Source organism: Hypanus sabinus, chromosome 11 (assembly GCF_030144855.1).
Source record: "Hypanus sabinus isolate sHypSab1 chromosome 11, sHypSab1.hap1, whole genome shotgun sequence".
Taxonomy (NCBI): domain Eukaryota; kingdom Metazoa; phylum Chordata; class Chondrichthyes; order Myliobatiformes; family Dasyatidae; genus Hypanus; species Hypanus sabinus.
The window spans coordinates 3521489-3541746 of NC_082716.1; the positions used below are offsets into that span (position 1 = coordinate 3521489).

General features: G+C 46.5%; 1 protein-coding gene across 2 annotated transcripts in view; it reads left to right on the top strand.

Moving 5' to 3' along the window:
- Positions 1-20258, top strand: part of rabggtb (Rab geranylgeranyltransferase subunit beta) — a 99361-nt gene that overhangs the window by 55927 nt on the left and 23176 nt on the right. For both annotated transcript variants that reach the window (XM_059983700.1, XM_059983701.1), the window contains one exon: positions 18649-18701. In XM_059983700.1, coding sequence (XP_059839683.1) covers positions 18649-18701 — 53 coding nt within the window. The remainder of the gene's footprint in view (positions 1-18648; positions 18702-20258) is intronic.

The window sequence follows — 20258 nt, forward strand, 5'->3', positions numbered from 1 at the left end:
TCAAAAAAAGAATCTTTAAGCATTTCCAACATATAAGAAGAGAGCAACATTTCAAATTTTGTTATAAAATCCTACAGAATAACCATCCAGTCCTGGAGCTTACCAGATTGCATTGAAAAATATCTTTCTGAATTTCTCTTTCAGTAGTAGGAGCATCAGGAGTTTGTTGATCTTCAGCAGAAATTTGAGGAAAATCAATCTTTTGTAAAAAGGCATTCATTTTAGAAGAATCAACTGGAAACAGATTTATAAAGTTCAATATAAAAGTTCTGAAAAATTTTATTAATATCTTCATAATTGCATGCTAAACTACCATCTCCTTTATGAATTTTTAAGATTTGTCTTTTAGCTCTAGCTGCTTTTAATTGAGATGCTAATAGCTTATTATTTTTATCTCCAAACACATAAAATTGACTTTTCAATTTAAGTAAATTTCTTTCAATAGGTTAAGTTAATAATAAATTATATTGTGATTGGAGAGACTGCATAAATATTATCCAAGTCTTTAATTTGTCTGGAAATTTTACCTAACTCTGTTTTCGTCTGTTTGTTAAGCTTAGCTGAACAGGAAATTATCTGACTGCACAAATATGCTTTAAATGTATCCCATATAATCAATTTTGATACATATCCCATATTATTAAAATCTTTTATCTGAATCTCAATAAATTTGACAAAATCTGGACTTTGTAATAAATTTTCTGGAAAACACCTGGGCAAATTTGCAATAGCGACATCATTCAATTCAAAAACTAAACTTAGAGGCGCATGATCCGACAGAACTATAGTATCATATTCACATTTCTGGACTTTGGACAAAAGTCAGGGATCAACTATAAAGGAATCGATTCTCGAATATTTTTTGTGAACATGTGAAAAAAAGGAATAATCTCTATCATTAGGATGTAAATGTCTCCAAATTTCAACCTGGCCAAAATCAATTAGAAACGAGTTAATAAGTGATGCAGAACAACTTGGAAGCTGCTGATTAGTTGAACTCTTGTCAATCAAAGGGTTTAAACAACAATTAAAATCACCACCCATTAACAACATATATTCATTTAAGTCCAGCAATAAAGCAAATACATTTTTTTTTAAAAAAAGGATCATCTATATTAGGTCCATATAGGTTAAACAGAACAATTTTTCTATTATAAATTGTTCCTTTAACAATTAAAAATCTACCATTAATATCTGACACAATATCAAAGTCAGACAACTACAGTGTCACATCCTATTTCTGTAAGTTTCAGCTAATGGGAGCATGTCATTTCCAGCCCAGCTCTTTGTCTACTCGTAACTATGCAGTCTGGCCACTTCCCTTACAGATGCTGCTGTTGAAAGAATCCCAAGACCCTTAAGGATAGACTGTTTTCTGTTTAGGAAACCGGATCTCATTGCTGTTTATATAACTGATTAATGTTGTAGTCAAGTATAATGGTATCACACGAAGGTCACTTCGCTGCAGTTGCTTTCCCCACCAAAGTACATTTGTAAGATTTATTAAAAATAAAACAAACTGCTAGAGGAACTCAAAGCTCAAAGTAAATTTATTATGAAAGCATATATATGTCACCATATCCGACCCTGAGTTACATTTGGTTGCAGGTATTCGGACTAAATGCAATAGAATCAATGAAAAGCTCCACACAAAGACTGACAACCAAAGTGCAAAAGACAAACTGTGTAAATACAAAATAAATAGTAATAAATAAATGAAACATAGAGATAAATAGATGTATATAAATAAATAAGTAAATGAAAATAAGCAATTAATTTATTCTTACTAAAGACATGATTTGTAGGGTTTTTGAAAGTGAGTCTGTAGGACTTAGAGTCAGTTCATTGTTGAGGTGAGTGAGATTTTCCATGCTGGTTCAGGAGCCTGATGGTTTGGAGGTATTAACTGTTCCTGAACCTGGTGGTGTGGGACCTGAGGCTCCTGTGCCTCCTTCCCAATGGTTGTAGTGTAATAACTGTTCCTGAACCTGGTGGTGTGGGACCTGAGGCTCCTGTGCCTCCTTCCCAATGGTTGTAGTGTAATAACTGTTCCTGAACCTGGTGGTGTGGGACCTGAAGCTCCTGCGCCTCCTTCCCAATGGTTGTAGGGTAATAACTGTTCCTGAACCTGGTGGTGTGGGACCTGAGGCTCCTGTGCCTCCTTCCCAATGGTTGTAGGGTAATAACTGTTCCTGAACCTGGTGGTGTGGGACCTGAGGTTCCTGTGCCTCCTTCCCAATGGTTGTAGGGTAATAACTGTTCCTGAACCTGGTGGTGTGGGACCTGAGGTTCCTGTGCCTCCTTCCCAATGGTTGTAGGGTAATAACTGTTCCTGAACCTGGTGGTGTGGGACCTGAGGTTCCTGTGCCTCCTTCCCAATGGTTGTAGGGTAATAACTGTTCCTGAACCTGGTGGTGTGGGACCTGAGGTTCCTGTGCCTCCTTCCCAATGGTTGTAGGGTAATAACTGTTCCTGAATCTGGTGGTGTGGTACTTAAGGCTCCACCATATCAGCATGGGAAATGTTCAGTTGACACTTCAGGTTTAGCCTCTTCAGTGGGACTAGGAAAGAAGGTAGATAGTGGGTACGGAGGGGTTGAGGGGCGGTAGTGCATACAGAAGGGTGAGGGGAAGGGATAGGTGGATCAGTGATGAGTGTGTGGTGGAAGAGAAAAGAGGGCAACGAAAATCACGGGGAGTAGCAAGGGGGGTCTCACAGTATTCATGTCAGGAAAGATTCTTTAAAGTGGACATGCTTTGGCAGGGCTTTGCAGTGCAGTAGCAAAGTAGAAACACAAGGATAGCAGAAATGAAATTGGTAGCAATGAGCAATCTGTTAGAGGAAGTTATTGGGTGAGGCAGCAAATGTGGAGGGAAATGTTATTGAATGTCTGTTTCCCGGAGAGCCAAAATCCATAGACACGGGTTTAAGGGATTGGTCTTCTAGGGCTGAGAGAAGAAGAAATGTCTTATAGAAACATAGAAAAACTACAGCACAATACAGACTCTTCAGCCCACAATGCTGTGCAAAACATGTTCTTACTTTAGAAATTATCTATTTTTCTAAGCTCCATGTACCTATTCAGGAGTCGCTTAAAAGACCCTATTGTATTCACCTCTACCACAATCACCAGTAGCCCATTCCATGCACTCACCACTCTCTGCATAAAAAAACTTACCCCTGACATCTCTGTACATACTTCCAACCACCTTAAAACTGTGCCCCCTCGTGATAGCCATTTCACCCCTGGGGAAAAAACCTCTGACTATCCGCATGATCAATGCCTTTCATCATCTTGTACACCTCTATCAGGTCACCTCTCATCGACCTATCCTTGTAAGGCATGCTCCCCAATCCAGGCAACATCCTTGTAAATCTCCTCTGCACCCTTTCTATGGTTTCCACATCCTTCCTGTAGTGAGGTGACCAGAACTGAGCACAGTACTCCCAAGTGGGGTCTGACCAGGGTCCTATATAACTATAACATTACCTCTCGGCCCTTAAACTCAATCTCACAGATGATGAAGGCCAATGCATCGTATGCCTTCTTACCTACAGAGTCAACCTGCGTAGCAGCTTTGACTGTCCTATGGATTCGGACCCCAAGATCCCTCTTATCCTCCACACTGCCAAGAGTCTTACAATTAATGCTATATTCTGTCATCATATTGGACCTACCAAAATAAACCACCTCACCTTATCTGAGTTGAACACAATCTGCCACTTGTCAGCCCAGTTTTGCATCCTATCAGTGTCCCACTGTGACCTCTGACAGCCCTCCACACTATTCACAACACACCATCAGCACATTTACTAACCGATCCCTCCATTTCCTCATCCAGGTCATTCATAAAAAATCAGGAAGAGAAGGGGTCCCAGAACAGATTCCACACTATTCACAACACACCATCAGCACATTTACTAACCGATCCCTCCATTTCCTCATCCAGGTCATTTATAAAAATCAGGAAGAGAAGGGGTCCCAGAACACATCCCTGAGGCACACCATTGGCCACTGAACTCCATGCAGAATATGACCTGTCTACAACCACTCTTTGCCTTCTGTAGGCAAGCCAGTTCTGGATCCATACAGCAAGGTTCCCTTGGATCCCATGCCTCCTTACTTTCTCAGTAAGCCTTGCATGGGGTACCTTATCAAATGCCTTGCTGAAATCCATATACACTACATCTACTGCTTTACTTTCATCAATGTATTTAGTCACATCCTCTAAAAATTCAATCAGGCTCGTAGGGCACAACCTGCCTTTGACAAAGCTATGCTGACTATTCCTAATCATATTATGTCTCTCCAAATTTTCATAAATCCTGCCTCTCAGTATCTTTTCCATCAACTTACCAACCACTGAAGTAAGCAACACACACAAAATGCTGGTGGAACGCAGCAGGCCAGGCAGCATTTGTAGGGAAAAGCGCTGTCAACGTTTCGGGCTGAGACTCTTTGTCAGGACTAACTGAAAGGAAGATTGTAAGAGATTTGAAAGTAGGAGGGGGAGGGGAAAATGCAAAATGATAGAAGACTGGAGGGGGTGGGGTGAAGCTGAGAGCCAGAAAGGTGATTGGCAAAAGGGATACAGAGCTGGAGAAGGGAAAGGATCATGGGACGGGAGTCCTAGGGAGAAAGAAAGGGGGAGGGGAGCACCAGAGGGAGATGGAGAACAGGCAGAGTGATGGGCAGAGAGAGAAAGAAAAAAAGGGGAGGGGGGAAAAAAGGGGCTTGAATTTCCAGCATCTGCAGATTTTCACAGCCAGGAGTGACCCCCGCCCACACCCAAATTCAGGAAAGACATCATCCCCAAAGGAGTAAGAAATCCTCCCCACAATTAAATCTTAAGGCCTGAATGGGACAATTTAAAATTGACTAGGCTGTGGATTTCAAGTCAAGTCAAGTCACTTTTATTGTCATTTCGACCACAACTGCTGGTACAGTACATAGTAAAAATGAAACAGCGTTTTTCAGGACCATGGTGTTACATGACACAGTACAAAAACTAGACTGAACTACACACAAAAAAAACAACACAGAGAAAGAACTACACTAGACTACACACCTACACAGGACTGCGTAAAGTGCACAAAAACAGTGCAGGTATTACAATAAATAATAAACAGGACAGTAGGGCAAGGTGTCAGTCCAGGCTCTGGGTTTTGAGGAGTCTGATAGCTTGGGGGAAGAAACTGTTACATAGTCTGGTCGTGAGAGCCCCAATGCTTCGGAGCCTTTTCCCAGACGGCTGGAGGGAGAAGAGATTGTATGAGGGGTGCATGTGGTCCTTCATAATGCTGTTTCCTTTGCGGATGCAGCATGTAGTGTAAATGTCTGTGATGGCTGGAAGAGAAACCTCGATGATCTTCTCAGCTGACCTCACTATCCGCTGCAGGGTCTTGTGATCCGAGATGGTGCAATTTCTGAACCAGGCAGTGATGCAGCTGCTCAGGATGCTCTCAATACAACCCCTGTAGAATGTGATGAGGATGGGGGGTGTGAGATGGACTTTCCTCAACCTTCGCAGTAAGTAGGGATACTGCTGGGCTTTCTTTGCTATGGAGCTGGTGTTGAGGGACCAGGTGAGATTCTCCATCAGGTGAACACCAAGAAATCTGGTGCTCTTTACGATCTCTACAGAGGAGCCGTCGATGTTCAGCGGGGAGTGGTCGCTCCATGCCCTCCTGAAGTCAACAACCATCTCTTTTGCTTTGTTCACATTAAGAGACAGGTTGTTGGCTCTGCACCAGTACGTTAGCAGCTGCACCTCCTCTCTGTAAGCTGACTCGTCGTTCTAGCTGATGAGACCCACCATGGTCGTGTCATCGGCGAACTTGATGATATGGTTCGAGCTGTGTGTTGCAGCACAGTCATGGGTCAGCAGAGTGAACAGCAGTGGACTGAGCACGCAGCCCTGGGGAGCCCCCATGCTCAGTGTGATGGTGTTGGAGATGCTGCTCCTGATCCAGACTGACTGAGGTCTCCCAGTCAGGAAGTCTAGTATCCAGTTGCAGAGGGAGGTGTTCAGGCCCAGTTGGTTCAGTTTTCCAATCAGTTTCTGAGGGATGATTGTGTTGAATGCTGAACTGAAGTCTATGAACAGCATCCGAACGTGTGTGTCTTTTTTGTCCAGGTGGGTTAGGGCCAGGTGATGGCAATGGCATCATCTGTTGAATGGTTGGGTCAGTAAGCAAACTGCAGGGGTTTCCAGTGAGGGGGCAGCAAGGGTTTCCAGTGAGGGGGCAGCAGGGTCTTGAAATGCCTCATGACGAACCTCTTGAAACACTTCATGATGATGGATGTAAGTGCAACGGGACGGTAGTCATTTAGACAGGACACTGAAGACGACTTCAGCACGGGGATGATGGTGGCGGCCATGAAGCACGTTGGAATGGTGGTGCTGCTCAGGGAGATGTTGAAGATGTCAGTGAGAACATCTGCTAGCTGGTCTGCACATCCTCGGAGCACTCTGCCAGGGATGTTGTCTGGCCTTCTGTGGGTTGACCCTGCACAGAGTTCTTCTCATGTTGGCCACAGTGAGACACAGCACTCAGTTATTTGTAGGAGGGGTGGACTTACTTGCTGCCACGTCATTTTCCGCCTCAAACCGGGCGTAGTCACTGGTCTATCTAGGCTATCTGTACTCCTTCTTGAATAAGGGAACAACATCTGCAATCCTCCAATCCTCCAGAACCTCCCTCCCACCCCGTCCCCATTGATGATGCAAAGATCATTGCCAGAGGCTCTGTAATCTCCTCCCTTGCTTCCCACAGTAGTTTGGGGTACATCTCATCCAGTCCTGGAGACTTATCCAACTTGATGTTTTCCAAAAACTCCAGCACATCCTCTTTCTTAATGTCTATGCTCAAGCTTTTCAGTCCACTGGAAGTCATCCCTACAATTGCCAAGATCCTTTAGTGAATACTGAAACAAAGTATTTGTTAAGTACCTCAGCTATCTGCTCCGATTCCATACACACTTTTCCACTGTCACACTTGATTGGTCCTATTCTCTCACGTCTTGTCCTCTTGCTCTTCACTTACTCGTAGAATGCCTTAGTGTTTTCTTTAATCCTGCTCTCCAAGGCCTTCTCATGGCCTTTTCTAGCTCTCCTAATTTCATTCTTACGCTCCTTCCTGCTAACCTTATAATCAGAATCAGGTTTATTATCACTGGCATGTGATTGAAATTTGTTAACTTAGCAGCAGCAGTTCAATATAGTACAAACCCCATTTCCAGAAAAGTTGGGATATTTTCCAAAATGCAATAAAAACAAAAATCTGTGATGTGTTAATTCACATGAACCCTTATTTAACTGACAAAAGTACAAAGAAAAGATTTTCAATAGTTTTACTGACCAACTTAATTGTATTTTGTAAATATACACAAATTTAGAATCTGATGGCTGCAACACACTCAACAAAAGTTGAGACAGAGTTAAAATAAGATTGAAAAGTGCACAGAATATTCAAGTTACACCGGTTTGGAAGACTCCACATTAAGCAGGCTAATTGGTAGCAGGTGAGGTATCATGACTGGGTATAAAAGTAGCGTCCATCAAAGGCTCAGTCTTTGCAAGCAAGGATGGGTCGTGGCTCCCCTCTTTGTGCCTTTCATAAGCTTTTCTTCTTAACTAGATTTTCAACAGCCTTTGTACACCATTGTTCCTGTACCCTGTGGTGACCCACTTCCTAGCACACTCGAGCCGGCTCACAAGTAGCCAGCACGCCGGCATAAAGGCCGGTCCCAAAAGGGCGCCAGGTCTGCCTCACTAACAAAGGGAAAAGCTCGCACGGGACTGTAAATACGTGCCCCCTACAGCATCCGTGCCCGTGGAGGGCAGGATCAGGGAGGCTTTAAAGCGAAGCCACGAAGTTCAAACAAAATCTTCTTTAACTACAGTTTACCGACTCCGTGTCGTTATTTCAGCGCTGCGTGTAGCACACCGCTACAATTGGTGACCCCAACGGTCCAAACAATATTTGGACCGGAGATGAACGACGCCGCATCTGTTCATGCGGTTTCGTTGAAACTGCCAAGCTTCTGGATGCTGTGACCTCACCTGTGGTTCCGCAAGCAGAAGCCCAATTCCACGTTTGGCACACGTTACTACTACGTGGTGAGCTCCCTCGACAAGGACACAGCGGCCCAGGTTGAGGAGTTCGTAAAGTCTCCCGCAGCAGAGGGCAAGTACACGGAATTCAGAGCCCTGCTCATAAGGACTTTCGGACTCTCACGGCCGAGCGGGCTGCCCGCTTACTGCAGCTGGATGGTTTGGGGGACAGACCTCCATCGGCTTTAATGAATGAGATGTTGTCTCTGGCCGGAGGACACAAGCCCTCCCTCATGTTTGAGCAGGCATTCCTGGAACATGTGCCCGAGGACTTACGCCTGCTGCTGTCCGACGCGGATTTCAGCGACCCCTGGAAGGTGGCAGCCCGGGCGGACTTGCTGTGGAACACCAAGAAGGTGAGTGGGGCGTCCGTCGCACAGACCACCCAGCCACACTCCCAGCAGCAAACCAGACCCGGCCCGGCCACAGAGCCCACTAACCCCAGAGGCAGGGGCGGGGAGCCCAACGAACAATGGTGCTTCTACCACCAGCGGTGGGGCGCAGAAGCCTGCCGCTGTAGCCCGCCCTGCAAGTTCCCGGGAAACGCCAGGGCCAGCCGCCGCTGATGGCTACGGCAGCTGGCCATCAGGATAGCCTCCTGTATGTGTGGAACCAGCGGTCAGGACGCCGTTTTTTGGTCGACACCGGTGCCGAGATCAGTGTCTTACCTCCGGCGAGTTATGACATCCGTATCAGGGCACCGGGTCACCCCCCTGAGGGCCGGGAACGGCAGCACAGTAAGGACCAATGGCACCCGTACGGTGCAGCTACAGTTCGGCTCCAGCCGGTTCACGTGGGACTTCACACTGGCCGCCGTAGCCCAACCGCTTCTGGGTGCGGATTTTTTGCGGGCTCACAGCCTACTGGTCGACCTGCCCAGGAAGAGACTGGTCCATGCCGAGACCTTTCAGACATTCTCCCTGGGTGCAGCCCAGTTGCCAGCCCCTCACCTCAACTCCATCACGCTGTCCGACAACGACTTCACCAGGGTCCTGGCGGATTTCCCATCGGTTCTGGCACCGCAGTTCACGGCAGCCATGCCCCGACACGGCATACAGCACCACATCCCGACCCAGGGACCACCCCTCCACGCCCGCGCTCGGCGGCTTCCCCCGGACAAGCTCCGACTGGCGAAGGAGGAGTTCCAGAGGATGGAGGAATTGGGGATCATCCGGCGGTCCGACAGCCCATGGGCCTCCCCCCTGCACATGGTGCCCAAAGCGACAAGGAGCTGGAGACCATGCAGCGACTACCGCAGGCTGAACGAGGCTACAACACCAGACCGCTACCCTGTGCCGCACATTCAGGATTTTGCAGCAAACCTGCACGGCGCACGGATCTTCTCCAAGTTAGACCTCGTCCGAGGGTACCATCAAATCCCGATGCATCCTGACGACGTCCCCAAAACAGCTCTCATCACCCCGTTTGGCCTTTTCGAGTTCCTCCGCATGCCGTTTGGCCTGAAGAATGCCGCACAGACGTTCCAGTGGTTAATGGACGCGGCGGGACACAACCTGGACTTCGCTTTCATCTATTTGGACGACATCCTCATAACAAGCAGCAGTCGTCAGGAGCATCTGTCCCACCTCTGTCAACTCTACGCCCGACTGAGTAAATACGGTCTAACAATCAACCCGGCCAAATGCCAGTTCAGGCTCGACACCATCAACTTCCTGGGCCACAGGATTACTAAAGACAGGGCAGCCCCTCTGCCTGCTAAGGTTGACGCAGTCTGCCATTTTCCCCAACCCACCACAATCAAAGGCCTTCAGGAATTCGTGGGTATGGTAAATTTCTACCACCGTGTCCTCCCTTCAGTTGCCTGAATCATGTGCCCCCTGTTCGCCCTGATGTCGGGTCTGGGCAAGGACATTACCTGGGACGAAGAGTCCGCCGCCGCTTTCATTAAAACAAAAGAAGCCTTGGCAAACGCCACGATGCTAATGCACCCCAGAATGGACGTCCCTACCACCCTCATAGTGGACGCATCTAACACGGCAGTCGGTGGGGTACTGGAGCAACTCATCGTGGGTCGCTGCAACCCTTGGCGTTTTTCAGCAAACACCTGCAGCCACCCGAGCTCAAGTACAGTGCTTTTGACCGGGAACTGTTGGCGCTATACCTGGCAATCCGGCATATCAGGTACTTCTTGGAAGGTAGGCCCTTCACCACGTTCATGGACCACAAGCTGCTTACCTTTACGTTCACGAAGGTGTTTGACCCCTGGTCGTCCCGCCAGCAGTGCCATCTGTCCTGCATCTCTGAATACACAACGGATGTTCGGCACATCTCGGGTAAGGACAATGTCGTGGCGGATGCGCTCTCTTGCCCTAACATTCATGCCCTTTCCCAAGGGGTAGACTTTGAGGCGCTGGCAGAGGCGCAGCAGGCAGACAAGGAGATTCCGAGTTACAGAACCGCAGTCTCCGGTTTGCAGCTCCAGGACCTCCCCGTAGGCCTAGGTGAGAGGACCCTATTCTGTGACGTCACCACCGGCCAACCCCGTCCTGTCGTCCCGGCAAACTGGCGGCGCCGTGTTTTCAACTCCATTCATAACTTAGTGCACTCCTCCATCAGGACAACCGTCCAGATGGTCTCCAGCAGGTTCGTTTGGCACGGTCTCCGCAAGCAGGTCAGTGAATGGGCCAAAACGTGCATGCACTGCCAGACGGCCAAGGTGCAGCGGCACACCAAAGCTCTGCCGCAGCAGTTCTACCCCACCCACCGGCGTTTCGACCACATTCATGTGGATATCGTGGGCTCCCTGCCAGTGTCGCGCGGAGCGCAGCACCTCCTCACTATCGTAGATCGGTTCACCAGATAGCCAGATGCGATCCTGCTCACCGACACCATCTCTGAATCTTGCGCCTGGGCACTGATCACCACCTGGGTGTCCCGCTTTGGTGTACCGGCCCACATCACCTCCGACAGAGGCGCCCAGTTCACCTCCAGCCTGTGGTCAGCTATGGCCAGCCTTTTGGGCTGCCTACCACCCACAGCCGAACGGCCTGGTGGAGCGTTTCCACCGTCACCTAAAGTCAGCTGTCATGGCCCGCCTGCGAGGAGCTAACTGGGTGGACGAGCTTCGCTGGGTCCTACTCGGCATCCGCACGGCGCCCAAAGACGATCTGCACACCTCGTCGGCTGAGTTGGTGTACGGCGTACCTCTGGTCGTCCCCGGGGAATTCATACCAGCCCCAAGGGGGCACGACAAAGAACCCGCAGCAGTCCTGGGCAGACTACGCGAGAGGCTCGGCAACCTGGCCCCCATACCCACTTCGCAGCATGGGCAGAACCCGACCTGCGTACCCAAAGCCCTGCAGAACTGGAAGTTTGTGTTTGTACAAAGGGGTGGGCATCGGCCACCGCTGCAAAGGCCCTACGAGGGGCTGTTTACGGTGCTCAGGAACAATGGGTCCACGTTCATGCTGGACATTGGGGGGAGAGAGGAGGTTTTCACGGTGGACCGCCTCAAACCGGCCCATGTGGACGTGGCGCAACCAGTCGAGTTCCCGGCACTGCGGCGCAGGGGCCGACCTCCCAAACAGGGTCCAGCCCAGACTGTGGACATTGGGGGGGTGTATCGCTGGTTCTGGGGGGGGGGGGGGTTATGTGGCGACCCACTTCCTAGTGCACTCCAACCGGCTCACAAATAGCCAGAGCGCCGGCATAAAGGCCAGTCCCAAAAGGGCGCCAGGTCTGCTTCACTAACAAAGGGAAAAGCTCACGCGGGACTGTGAATATGTGCCCCCTACAGCATCCGCGCCCGGGGAGGGCGGGATCAGGGAGGCTTTAAAGCGAAGCCGCGAAGTTCGAATAAAATCTTCTTTAACTGCAGTTTACCAACTCTGTGTCGTTATTTCAGCGCTGCGTGTAGCACACCGCTACAACCCTACTATTCTTTCTGTCTCATTAGAACGTATCCGTGCAGAACACCATGCAAATATCCCCTGAACATCTGCCACATTTCTGCTGTACATTTCCCTGAGAACATCTGTTTCCAATTTAAGCTTCCAAGTTCCTGCCTGATAGCTTCATATTTCCTCTTACTCCAATTAAACACTTTCCTAACTTTGTCTGTTTCTATCCCTTTCCATTGCTATGGTAAAGGAGATAGAATTGTGATCACTATCTCAAAAATGCTCTCCCACTGAGAGATCTGGCACCTGACCAGGTTCATTTTCCAATATCAGATCAAGTACAGCCTCTCCTCTTGAACACACCTAACAAACCCATTGCTCTAGAGAGATGCCATATAACCATATAACAATTCTAATGCGTGCTGACGCTTACACTTACACTCACCTAGTCTCACTGGCCTGCACTCAGCCCATAACCCTCCATTCCTTTGCTATCCATATACCTATCCAATTTTACTTCAAATGACAATACTAAACCTGCCCCTACCACTTCTACTGGAAGCTCATTCCACACAGCTACCACTCTCTGAGTAAAGAAATTCTGCCTCGTGTTACCTTTAAACTTTTGCCTCCTAACTCTCAAATCATGTCCTCTTGTTTGAATCTCCCCTACTCTCAATGGAAAAAGCCTATCCACATCAACTCGATTTATCCCCCTCATTATTTTAAATACCTCTATCAAGTCCCCCCTTAACCTTCTATGCTCCAAAGAATAAAGACCTAACTTGTTCAACCTTTTCCTGTAACTTAGGTGCTGAAATCCAGGTAACATTCTAGTAAATATTCTCAGTACTCTCCCTATTTTGTTGATATCTTTCCTATAATTTGGTGATCAGAACTGTACACAATACTCCAAATTCGGCCTTACCAATGCCTTGTGCAATTTTAACATTACATCCCAACTCCTATACTCAATGCTCTGATTTATAAAAGCCAACATACCAAAAGCTTTCTTCACCACCCTATCCACATGAGATTCCACCTTCAGGGAACTATGCACCACTATTCCTGGATTTCTCTGTTCTACTGCATTCTTCAATGCCCTACCATTTACCATGTATGTCCTATTTGGATTACTCCTACCAAAATGTAGCACCTCACACTTATCAGCATTAAACTCCATCTGCCATCGTTCAGCCCACTCTTCAAATTGGCCTAGATCTCTCTGCAAGCTTTGAAAGCCTACTTAATTATCCACAACACCTCCTACCTTAGTATCATCTGCATACTTACTAATCCAATTTACTACCCCATCATCCAGATGCCAATCAATATTTAGGAAATTAAAATCTCCCACCACAGCAACCCTGTTATCGTTACACCTTTCCAGAATCTGTTTTCCTATCTGCTCCTTGATGTCCCTGTTACTATTGGGTGGTCTATAAAAAAACACCCAGTAGAGTTATTGATCCCTTCCTGTTTCTAACTTCCACCCACAGAGACTCAGTAGACAATTCCTCCATGACTTCCTCCTTTTCTGCAGCTGTGACACTATCTCTGATCAACAGGCCATGCCCCCACCTCTTTTGCCTCCCTCCCTGTCCTTTCTGAAACATCTAAAGCCTGGCACTTGAAGTAACCATTCCTGCCCCTGAACCATCCAAGTCTCTGTAATGGCCACAACATCATAGCTTCAAGTACTGATCCAAGCTCTAAGCTCATCTGCATTGTTCATGATGCTTCTTGCATTAAAATAGACATCGGTCTGAGCGTATTCCTTCTCGATCACCTGCCTATCCTCCCTCCCGCACTGTCTCCAAGCTTTCTCTATTTGTGAGCCAACCGCCCCTTCCTCCATCCCTTAAGTTTGGTTCCCAACCCCCCAGCAATTCTAGTTTAAACTCTCCCCAGTAGCCCTAGCAAACCTCCCTGCCAGCATATTGATCCCCCTTAGATTCAAGTGCAACCTGTTCTTTTTGTACAGGTCACGTCTGCCACAAAAAAGGTCCCAATGATCCAGAAATCTGAATCCTTGTCCCCTGCTCCAATCCGTCAGCCACGCATTTATCCTCCACCTCACTCTGTTCCTATTCTCACTGTTGCGTGGCATAGGCAGTAAACCCAAGATTACTACCTTTGGGGTCCTGCTTCTCAACTTCCTTCCTAACTCCCTGTAGTCTGTTTTCAGGACCTCTTCCCTTTTCCTTCCTATGTCATTGGTACCAATATGTACCATGACTTCTGGATGTTCACCTTTCCACTTCAGGATATCATGGACATGATCAAAAATACAATCAGACCCTGGCACCTGGGAGGCAAACTATCATCTGTGTTTCTTTTCTGCGTCCACAGAATCACCTCTCTGACCCCCTATCTATAGAGTCCCCTATTACTGCTGTTTTCTTCCTTTCCCTGCCCTACCTTTCTGAGCCACAGGGCCGGACCCCAGGTAAGTTGTTCTCCCCTCCCAACAGTACTCTAAACAAGATTACTTATTGTTAAGTGGGACAGACACAAGGGTACTTTCTAGTATCTGACTCCTGCCCTTCCCTCTGCTGATGTTACCCACTTATCTGTCTCTCAAGGCCCCAGTATACTTGGCTATAGCTTCTCTATCACCTCCTCACTTCCTCTGATCAGGTGAAGGTCATCGAGCTGCATCTCCAGTTCCCTAACCCGGTCACTAAGGAGCTGCAGCTCGACACACTGGGTGCAAATGTGGCCATCTAGGAGGCTGGGAATGTCCCAAATTTCCCACATCCGACACCTAGTACAGAACACTAGCCTCACACTCATACTTCCTGTTTCTATTCCTCACAGGTAACTTGCCTTGCCTCAACCCGTTATTGCCGAAGCCCAAATGAGCCAAAGTCCTACCACTCTGCCTCAGATCACTCCGTCAATGACCGCTCCACTAGGCAGTGTCACCTTTTTTTTTAAATGTAGTCTTCGTATGCAGTAAACCTTTGGGGTGTGTAGATGCTGGATCATTGAGTATATTGAAAGCTGAAATGATGTGGATTGGTGGGACAATGAAATCAGGCAGTTAGTCTTGACCAATAAATAGTAGAGCAGACTCCAGGTAAATACCTGCATCCTTATAGCTGGACTAAATCTGAGACAACTGGTTTGCATGTTAGTATGTTGCAAATGTTTATAGAAGATAGAAAAGTACAGCACAGTACAAGCCCCTCACCGCAGGATGTGCCTACCTTTCAGATCAATCTAACTCTTCCGTCCCGCATAACCCTCTATTTTCCTTTCATCCATGTGCCTGTCTAAGAGTCTCTTAAATTTAACTGCATTTTCCACCACCCCTGACAGGATGTTCCACAGACCGACTACTCTGTGTTTAAAAAAAATAAACACTACCTCTGACCTCTCATCCTTCACTCCAAAGAGGGTGAGTTTATATAAGTAGTGACAGAATAAGTAGTCATTTATTATGTGCTGTGTTGTATGACATGGGTGATCATGACCCTGACCATGATTGTTCTTGGTAAAATTTCTACAGAAGTGGTTTGCCATTGCCTTCTGAGCTGTGTCTTTACAAATGGGTGACCCCTGCCGTTATCAATAGTCTTCAGTGATTGTCTGCTTGTTATCAGTGATACCAAAACCAGGTTACCAGTGGTCACCAACTGTTCATATGACCATCCACCACATGATCCCATGGCTTCACATGACCCTAATCAGAGGGGAGGAGTCTAAGCAAATGCTACACCGTGCCCAAGGATGACCTCAGGCTAGCAGAGGGAAGGAGTGCCTTATACCTCCTTTGGAGAGACGTATCTCCACCCTGTCACCCTAAGAATACGTAGATACGTTCCTAAAAAGAGCATATGGCACATTAGCCTTCATAACTCAAAGTACTGAGTACAGGAGTTAGGATGTTGTGTTGAAGTTGTATAAGATATTGGTGAGGCCTATTTTGGAGTATTGTGTGCAGTTACGGTCACCTACCTACAGGAAATATAACAATGAGACTTAGAGTGCAGAGAAAATTTAGAAGGATGTTGCCAGGATTTGAGGACCTGAATTATAGGGAAAGGTTGAATAGGTTAGGACTTTATTCCCTAGAGTGTAGGAGAATGAGGGAAGATTTGATAGAGGCATACAGATTTATGAGGGCTATAGATAAGGTAAAAGCAAGCAGGCTTTTTCCACTGAGGTTGAATGAGACAGCAGCTAGAGGTCATTGGTGAAGGGTGAAAGATGAAATACTTAAGGGGAGCTTCTTCACTCATCGGGTGGTGAGAGTGTGAAACAAGCTGCCAGCAGATTTATTGGCTGCAGGTTTAATTTCAACATTGAAGAGGTTTGGATAGGTACACGGATGGGAGGAGTATGGAGGGCTGTGGTCTGTGTGCAGGGACTAGGCAGCATAATAGTTTGATATGGGCAAGAAGGGCTGAAGTGCCTGTTTCTATGCTGTAGTGTTCTGTGGTTCTGGGTTATAATTGCCATTTGGACAAGTAAGAATGAAACTAGACACCAGTATAAATTGAGATACTATGCATATGTTTTGCTCATCTGTAGTAAACCTGTCTGGCTCTCATGTCGTGGTATCAGTCTGTAACACTGCTCTGGGCTTTCTCTCTATCCACTGAAGAACTGCACTTTCTGTGGTCTCTTGTCTCAGATTTCCAGCAACTGCTTTGTTTAAAACCTGACATGTTTTGTTTTCCTCGAACAACTTCTGCTTCTTCTTAATGTAAAGGGTAACATGGGAATGCTCTTCAGTTTTGGAGCACAGGAGGAGACACTGAAGCAGTGTAGCATGGCATCCAGGCTGGGTTGGGGGCTGATCTTTCTGTGCTGCCTTCCAGTGTTTGCTTGTGTTTGTCTGCAGACTACTGTGGGCTTGTTCTTACCAGCAACATCCATGCACCATCAATCTACAGAACATGACACTCAAGCATTTGGGCTAGACCTGTTTCATTTGGAATAACAATTAAACTTGAACTTGAAAATTTGGTGGAAGCAAAATGTCACAGCAAATTGAATAATTCAAAAAGTGACGAGAGGACAGAGTAAGATGACGAGAGGGGGAGGGTTGTTTATATAGGAAGGGGGAGAGGGACTATTGGGTTTGATAAGTTAAGATTTATTGTCACCTGTTGAGCGCAGGTAAGAGTCATCTCCATTTATGAGCAACACATACAAAATATTGGAGGAACTCATACCAGAATAAGAAGTTGGGGCAAGGGGAAGGAGTACAAGCTGACAAATAATAGATGAGACCAGATGAGGGGGAAGGTGGATAGGTGAGCACAGGTTAAAGTCAACTCCATTGCTGAGCCTGGAGTCACAATGAATAGCAGGTTTCCTTCCCAAAAGGACATGCTAAAAATCCACATATTAAAATTTATATCTCTTAATTAAGCACTTTTCAGTCCCTGAGCTGTTGTAGTGAGATTTGACTGAGATCTGGAGAGGGAAAGGCCTGCCGCTGTGCCTGGAGAATGTTACCCAGGTTTTCTGCATTTTGGATATGGACTTGGACTATAGAATTTTTTCAGTTTTATTATATTCTCTGTTTCTCACTCGATCTTCCTCTTTTTTTGTGTTTTTGTGGGGGGTTGGTGTGTCTGTTCTTGTTTTTTCTTGGTGTAGGGAGAAGAGATTTGGGGGTGATGGTCATGCTGCTGTTCTTTTCTTTCTTAGTTTCATGGCTATCTAGAGAAAAAGAGTTTCAGAGTTGTATACTTTGATAATATATGAATCTTTGGACTTTTTTTAAAATCTCTTCAGGATTGTTTAATGTCGTTTCCTGTACACAAGTGTAAAGGAAAACAAAATAATTATGAGTCCAGAACTGTTGCAAAATATACAGAGATAAATAACACAATAATAATATAAAAATACATAAATAGATAAGCTACCTTATATACATAGAATGATTGTGTGTCCATAAAGTGACGCTACACACAGGAGTGTTGGTACACAAGGTGACTGACAGGAAGTTATAAAGTAGTGGTGGTTGGGGGTGTGGAGGGGTGGGTCAGTGGGTGGAGGTGTTGATCAGCCTCACTGCTTGGGGAAAGTAACTGTTTTTGAGCCTGGTGGTCCTGGCGTGGATGCTACGTAGTCTCCTCCCTGATGGGATGGAACAAACAGTTCACGAGCATGGTGGGTGTCATCTTCCATGATGCTACTGGCCCTTTTCCGGCACCTTTCTGTATATATGTTATTGATAGTGAGTAGGCTGGTATTGGCAACGTATTGGTCAGTTTTGACTACACATTGTAGAGCCTTCCTGTCTGCCGCACATCATTACTGCAGGACTCTGAGTTGATGTGCCAATGCCTTCAGCTTCACACTGCAGCCCCCACCATGTTGGACAGGCAATGAGCTTCCCTGTTCCTAGCCCACTCCGTTGATCTGATGAGTATGTTGGCTTCCCCCTGCCAATAAAGTGCTGCTCAGGACCAGGCACACCATTATTGAACCAAAGCATCATCCTTTTACTGTGTTTGTGATCTGAATCACCTCCAGCGCTTACCCTTTCAGGGTTTCAGTACACATTCACCTCCTTCAAAGGCAGCTTGTCTGTCTAAAGCAAGAGTTGGACATTAATCACAAGCAATTTCTTTTCTCCCCTGCTGTGCTTAAGACCAGGGATTGAACATATTTTTTCATGCCACTGAAAACATTCTTGTCCATTCCAGGTGAAATTGACACCAGATTCTCCTTCTGTGCTGTAGCAACGCTCGCTCTTCTGGTAAGAATGTGATCTATTGCGATGCCTCTTTTATAATGTCAATGTACAGATATAAAAACAGACTGGCCTGTATCGTAATCACAGAATTGTTATGCCAGGGTGGTATGTTAGCTTAAAGGTTAGCATAATGCTTTGCAGCGTTCAGCAACTGGGGTTCAATTCTGTAATGAATTTGTACTGTCGTCCTGTGACTGCGTGGGTTTCCTTCCACATTCTAAGGACTTACAGGTTAATTGGTCACATGGGTGTAATGGGGCGGCACAGGCTTGATGGGCTGGATACTATGCTGTATCTCTAAATAAAAATACAATTAAATAAATTAGCATTTTGTAAGTATGCTGAGGGGCCAGTGTTGGAGTGGAGGGGCTGTTAATATTGGTAGGATAAGTATAGCGAGGGATGTAAGAATACAATCCACTTAGATCGAAGGAATGTCAAGAAGACCTTAAAAAAAATCTTCCTGGATGTTCAGTTTCAGTCAAAGTTGAGTTTATAGTTATCTGCACAAGTACATGTGGTACATGTATTCTTCTTACTGGGGCATTGGCCACAGAAGGCAGCTTTCCAGAGTCCTCTGTCCTGGCCCATTACTTCAAGTTTTCTCTAGGTGTAATCTAACATCTAAATGACGATCCTTCCTGTCCCAGGGATGTAGTCTTTGAAGCTTCCATTGGTGTTTCTCTAGCACCGGGTCTTTACAAGATAGGGTAGCTAGACTAATACCCAACTGTTCTTTCGTAGCCGGGCCTGGGACAATCCATAGCGGAGTCACATGTACATGTGTGTACAGGTGCAATGAAAATCTTACTGGTGGTAGCATCACAGGCAGCGTTCACACAACAAACATAAATTACGCATAATCTTTACAAGTGTAACCCCCTGGGTCGCCTCAGGCCTGCTCAGCTCATTCTTGTCTAGGGGGAGCAGCCTTCGGCCCCACTAAACTGGGTAATCAGCTTGTGTGGATGCTGTGTGATGTCCCCGCCTCGCCAAAGAACAAACAGGACACCATATGCGATTAAATGATTACAGTTTATAAAGATTACTATAACTAAGTAATTAATAATGATACAGTATACATGAAGGAAAAGAAAATAAAGAAAAGGTGCCAAACTTATCAAAGTCCAAACCACTTCATGCACAACCGTTGGAGCTCAATTACTGAAGTCTTCTGGTCACCATTCGATCCCCTCCAAACTCCTTGACTCACAGCTCAGGACCACCCGAAGTGGTCAACCAAGCACATCTATCTTCGTTTCCTCTCCTTGAGGTACCTCCTGGCCTTGAACCCCGCTTGAGGTCCGTTCCTCACCCAGTTTACAGCATCGCGTCCTCCCTCTCTCACACCCTCGCGCCCATCTCCCCAAAAGCCCGCCAACAATAGCTTACAGACTCAGGAGAAAGAACAACATTAATCCCAATTGGTTTACAAAGGAATACAATTCTCGTTATCAGTAAATTTTAACCCAAACAAGCTTCCAGCACTCTCTCGCAACAACAAAGCATTCCTACTTTTAACAAAACAAAGAAGCCATTTTGATTAACATACGCAGTAAC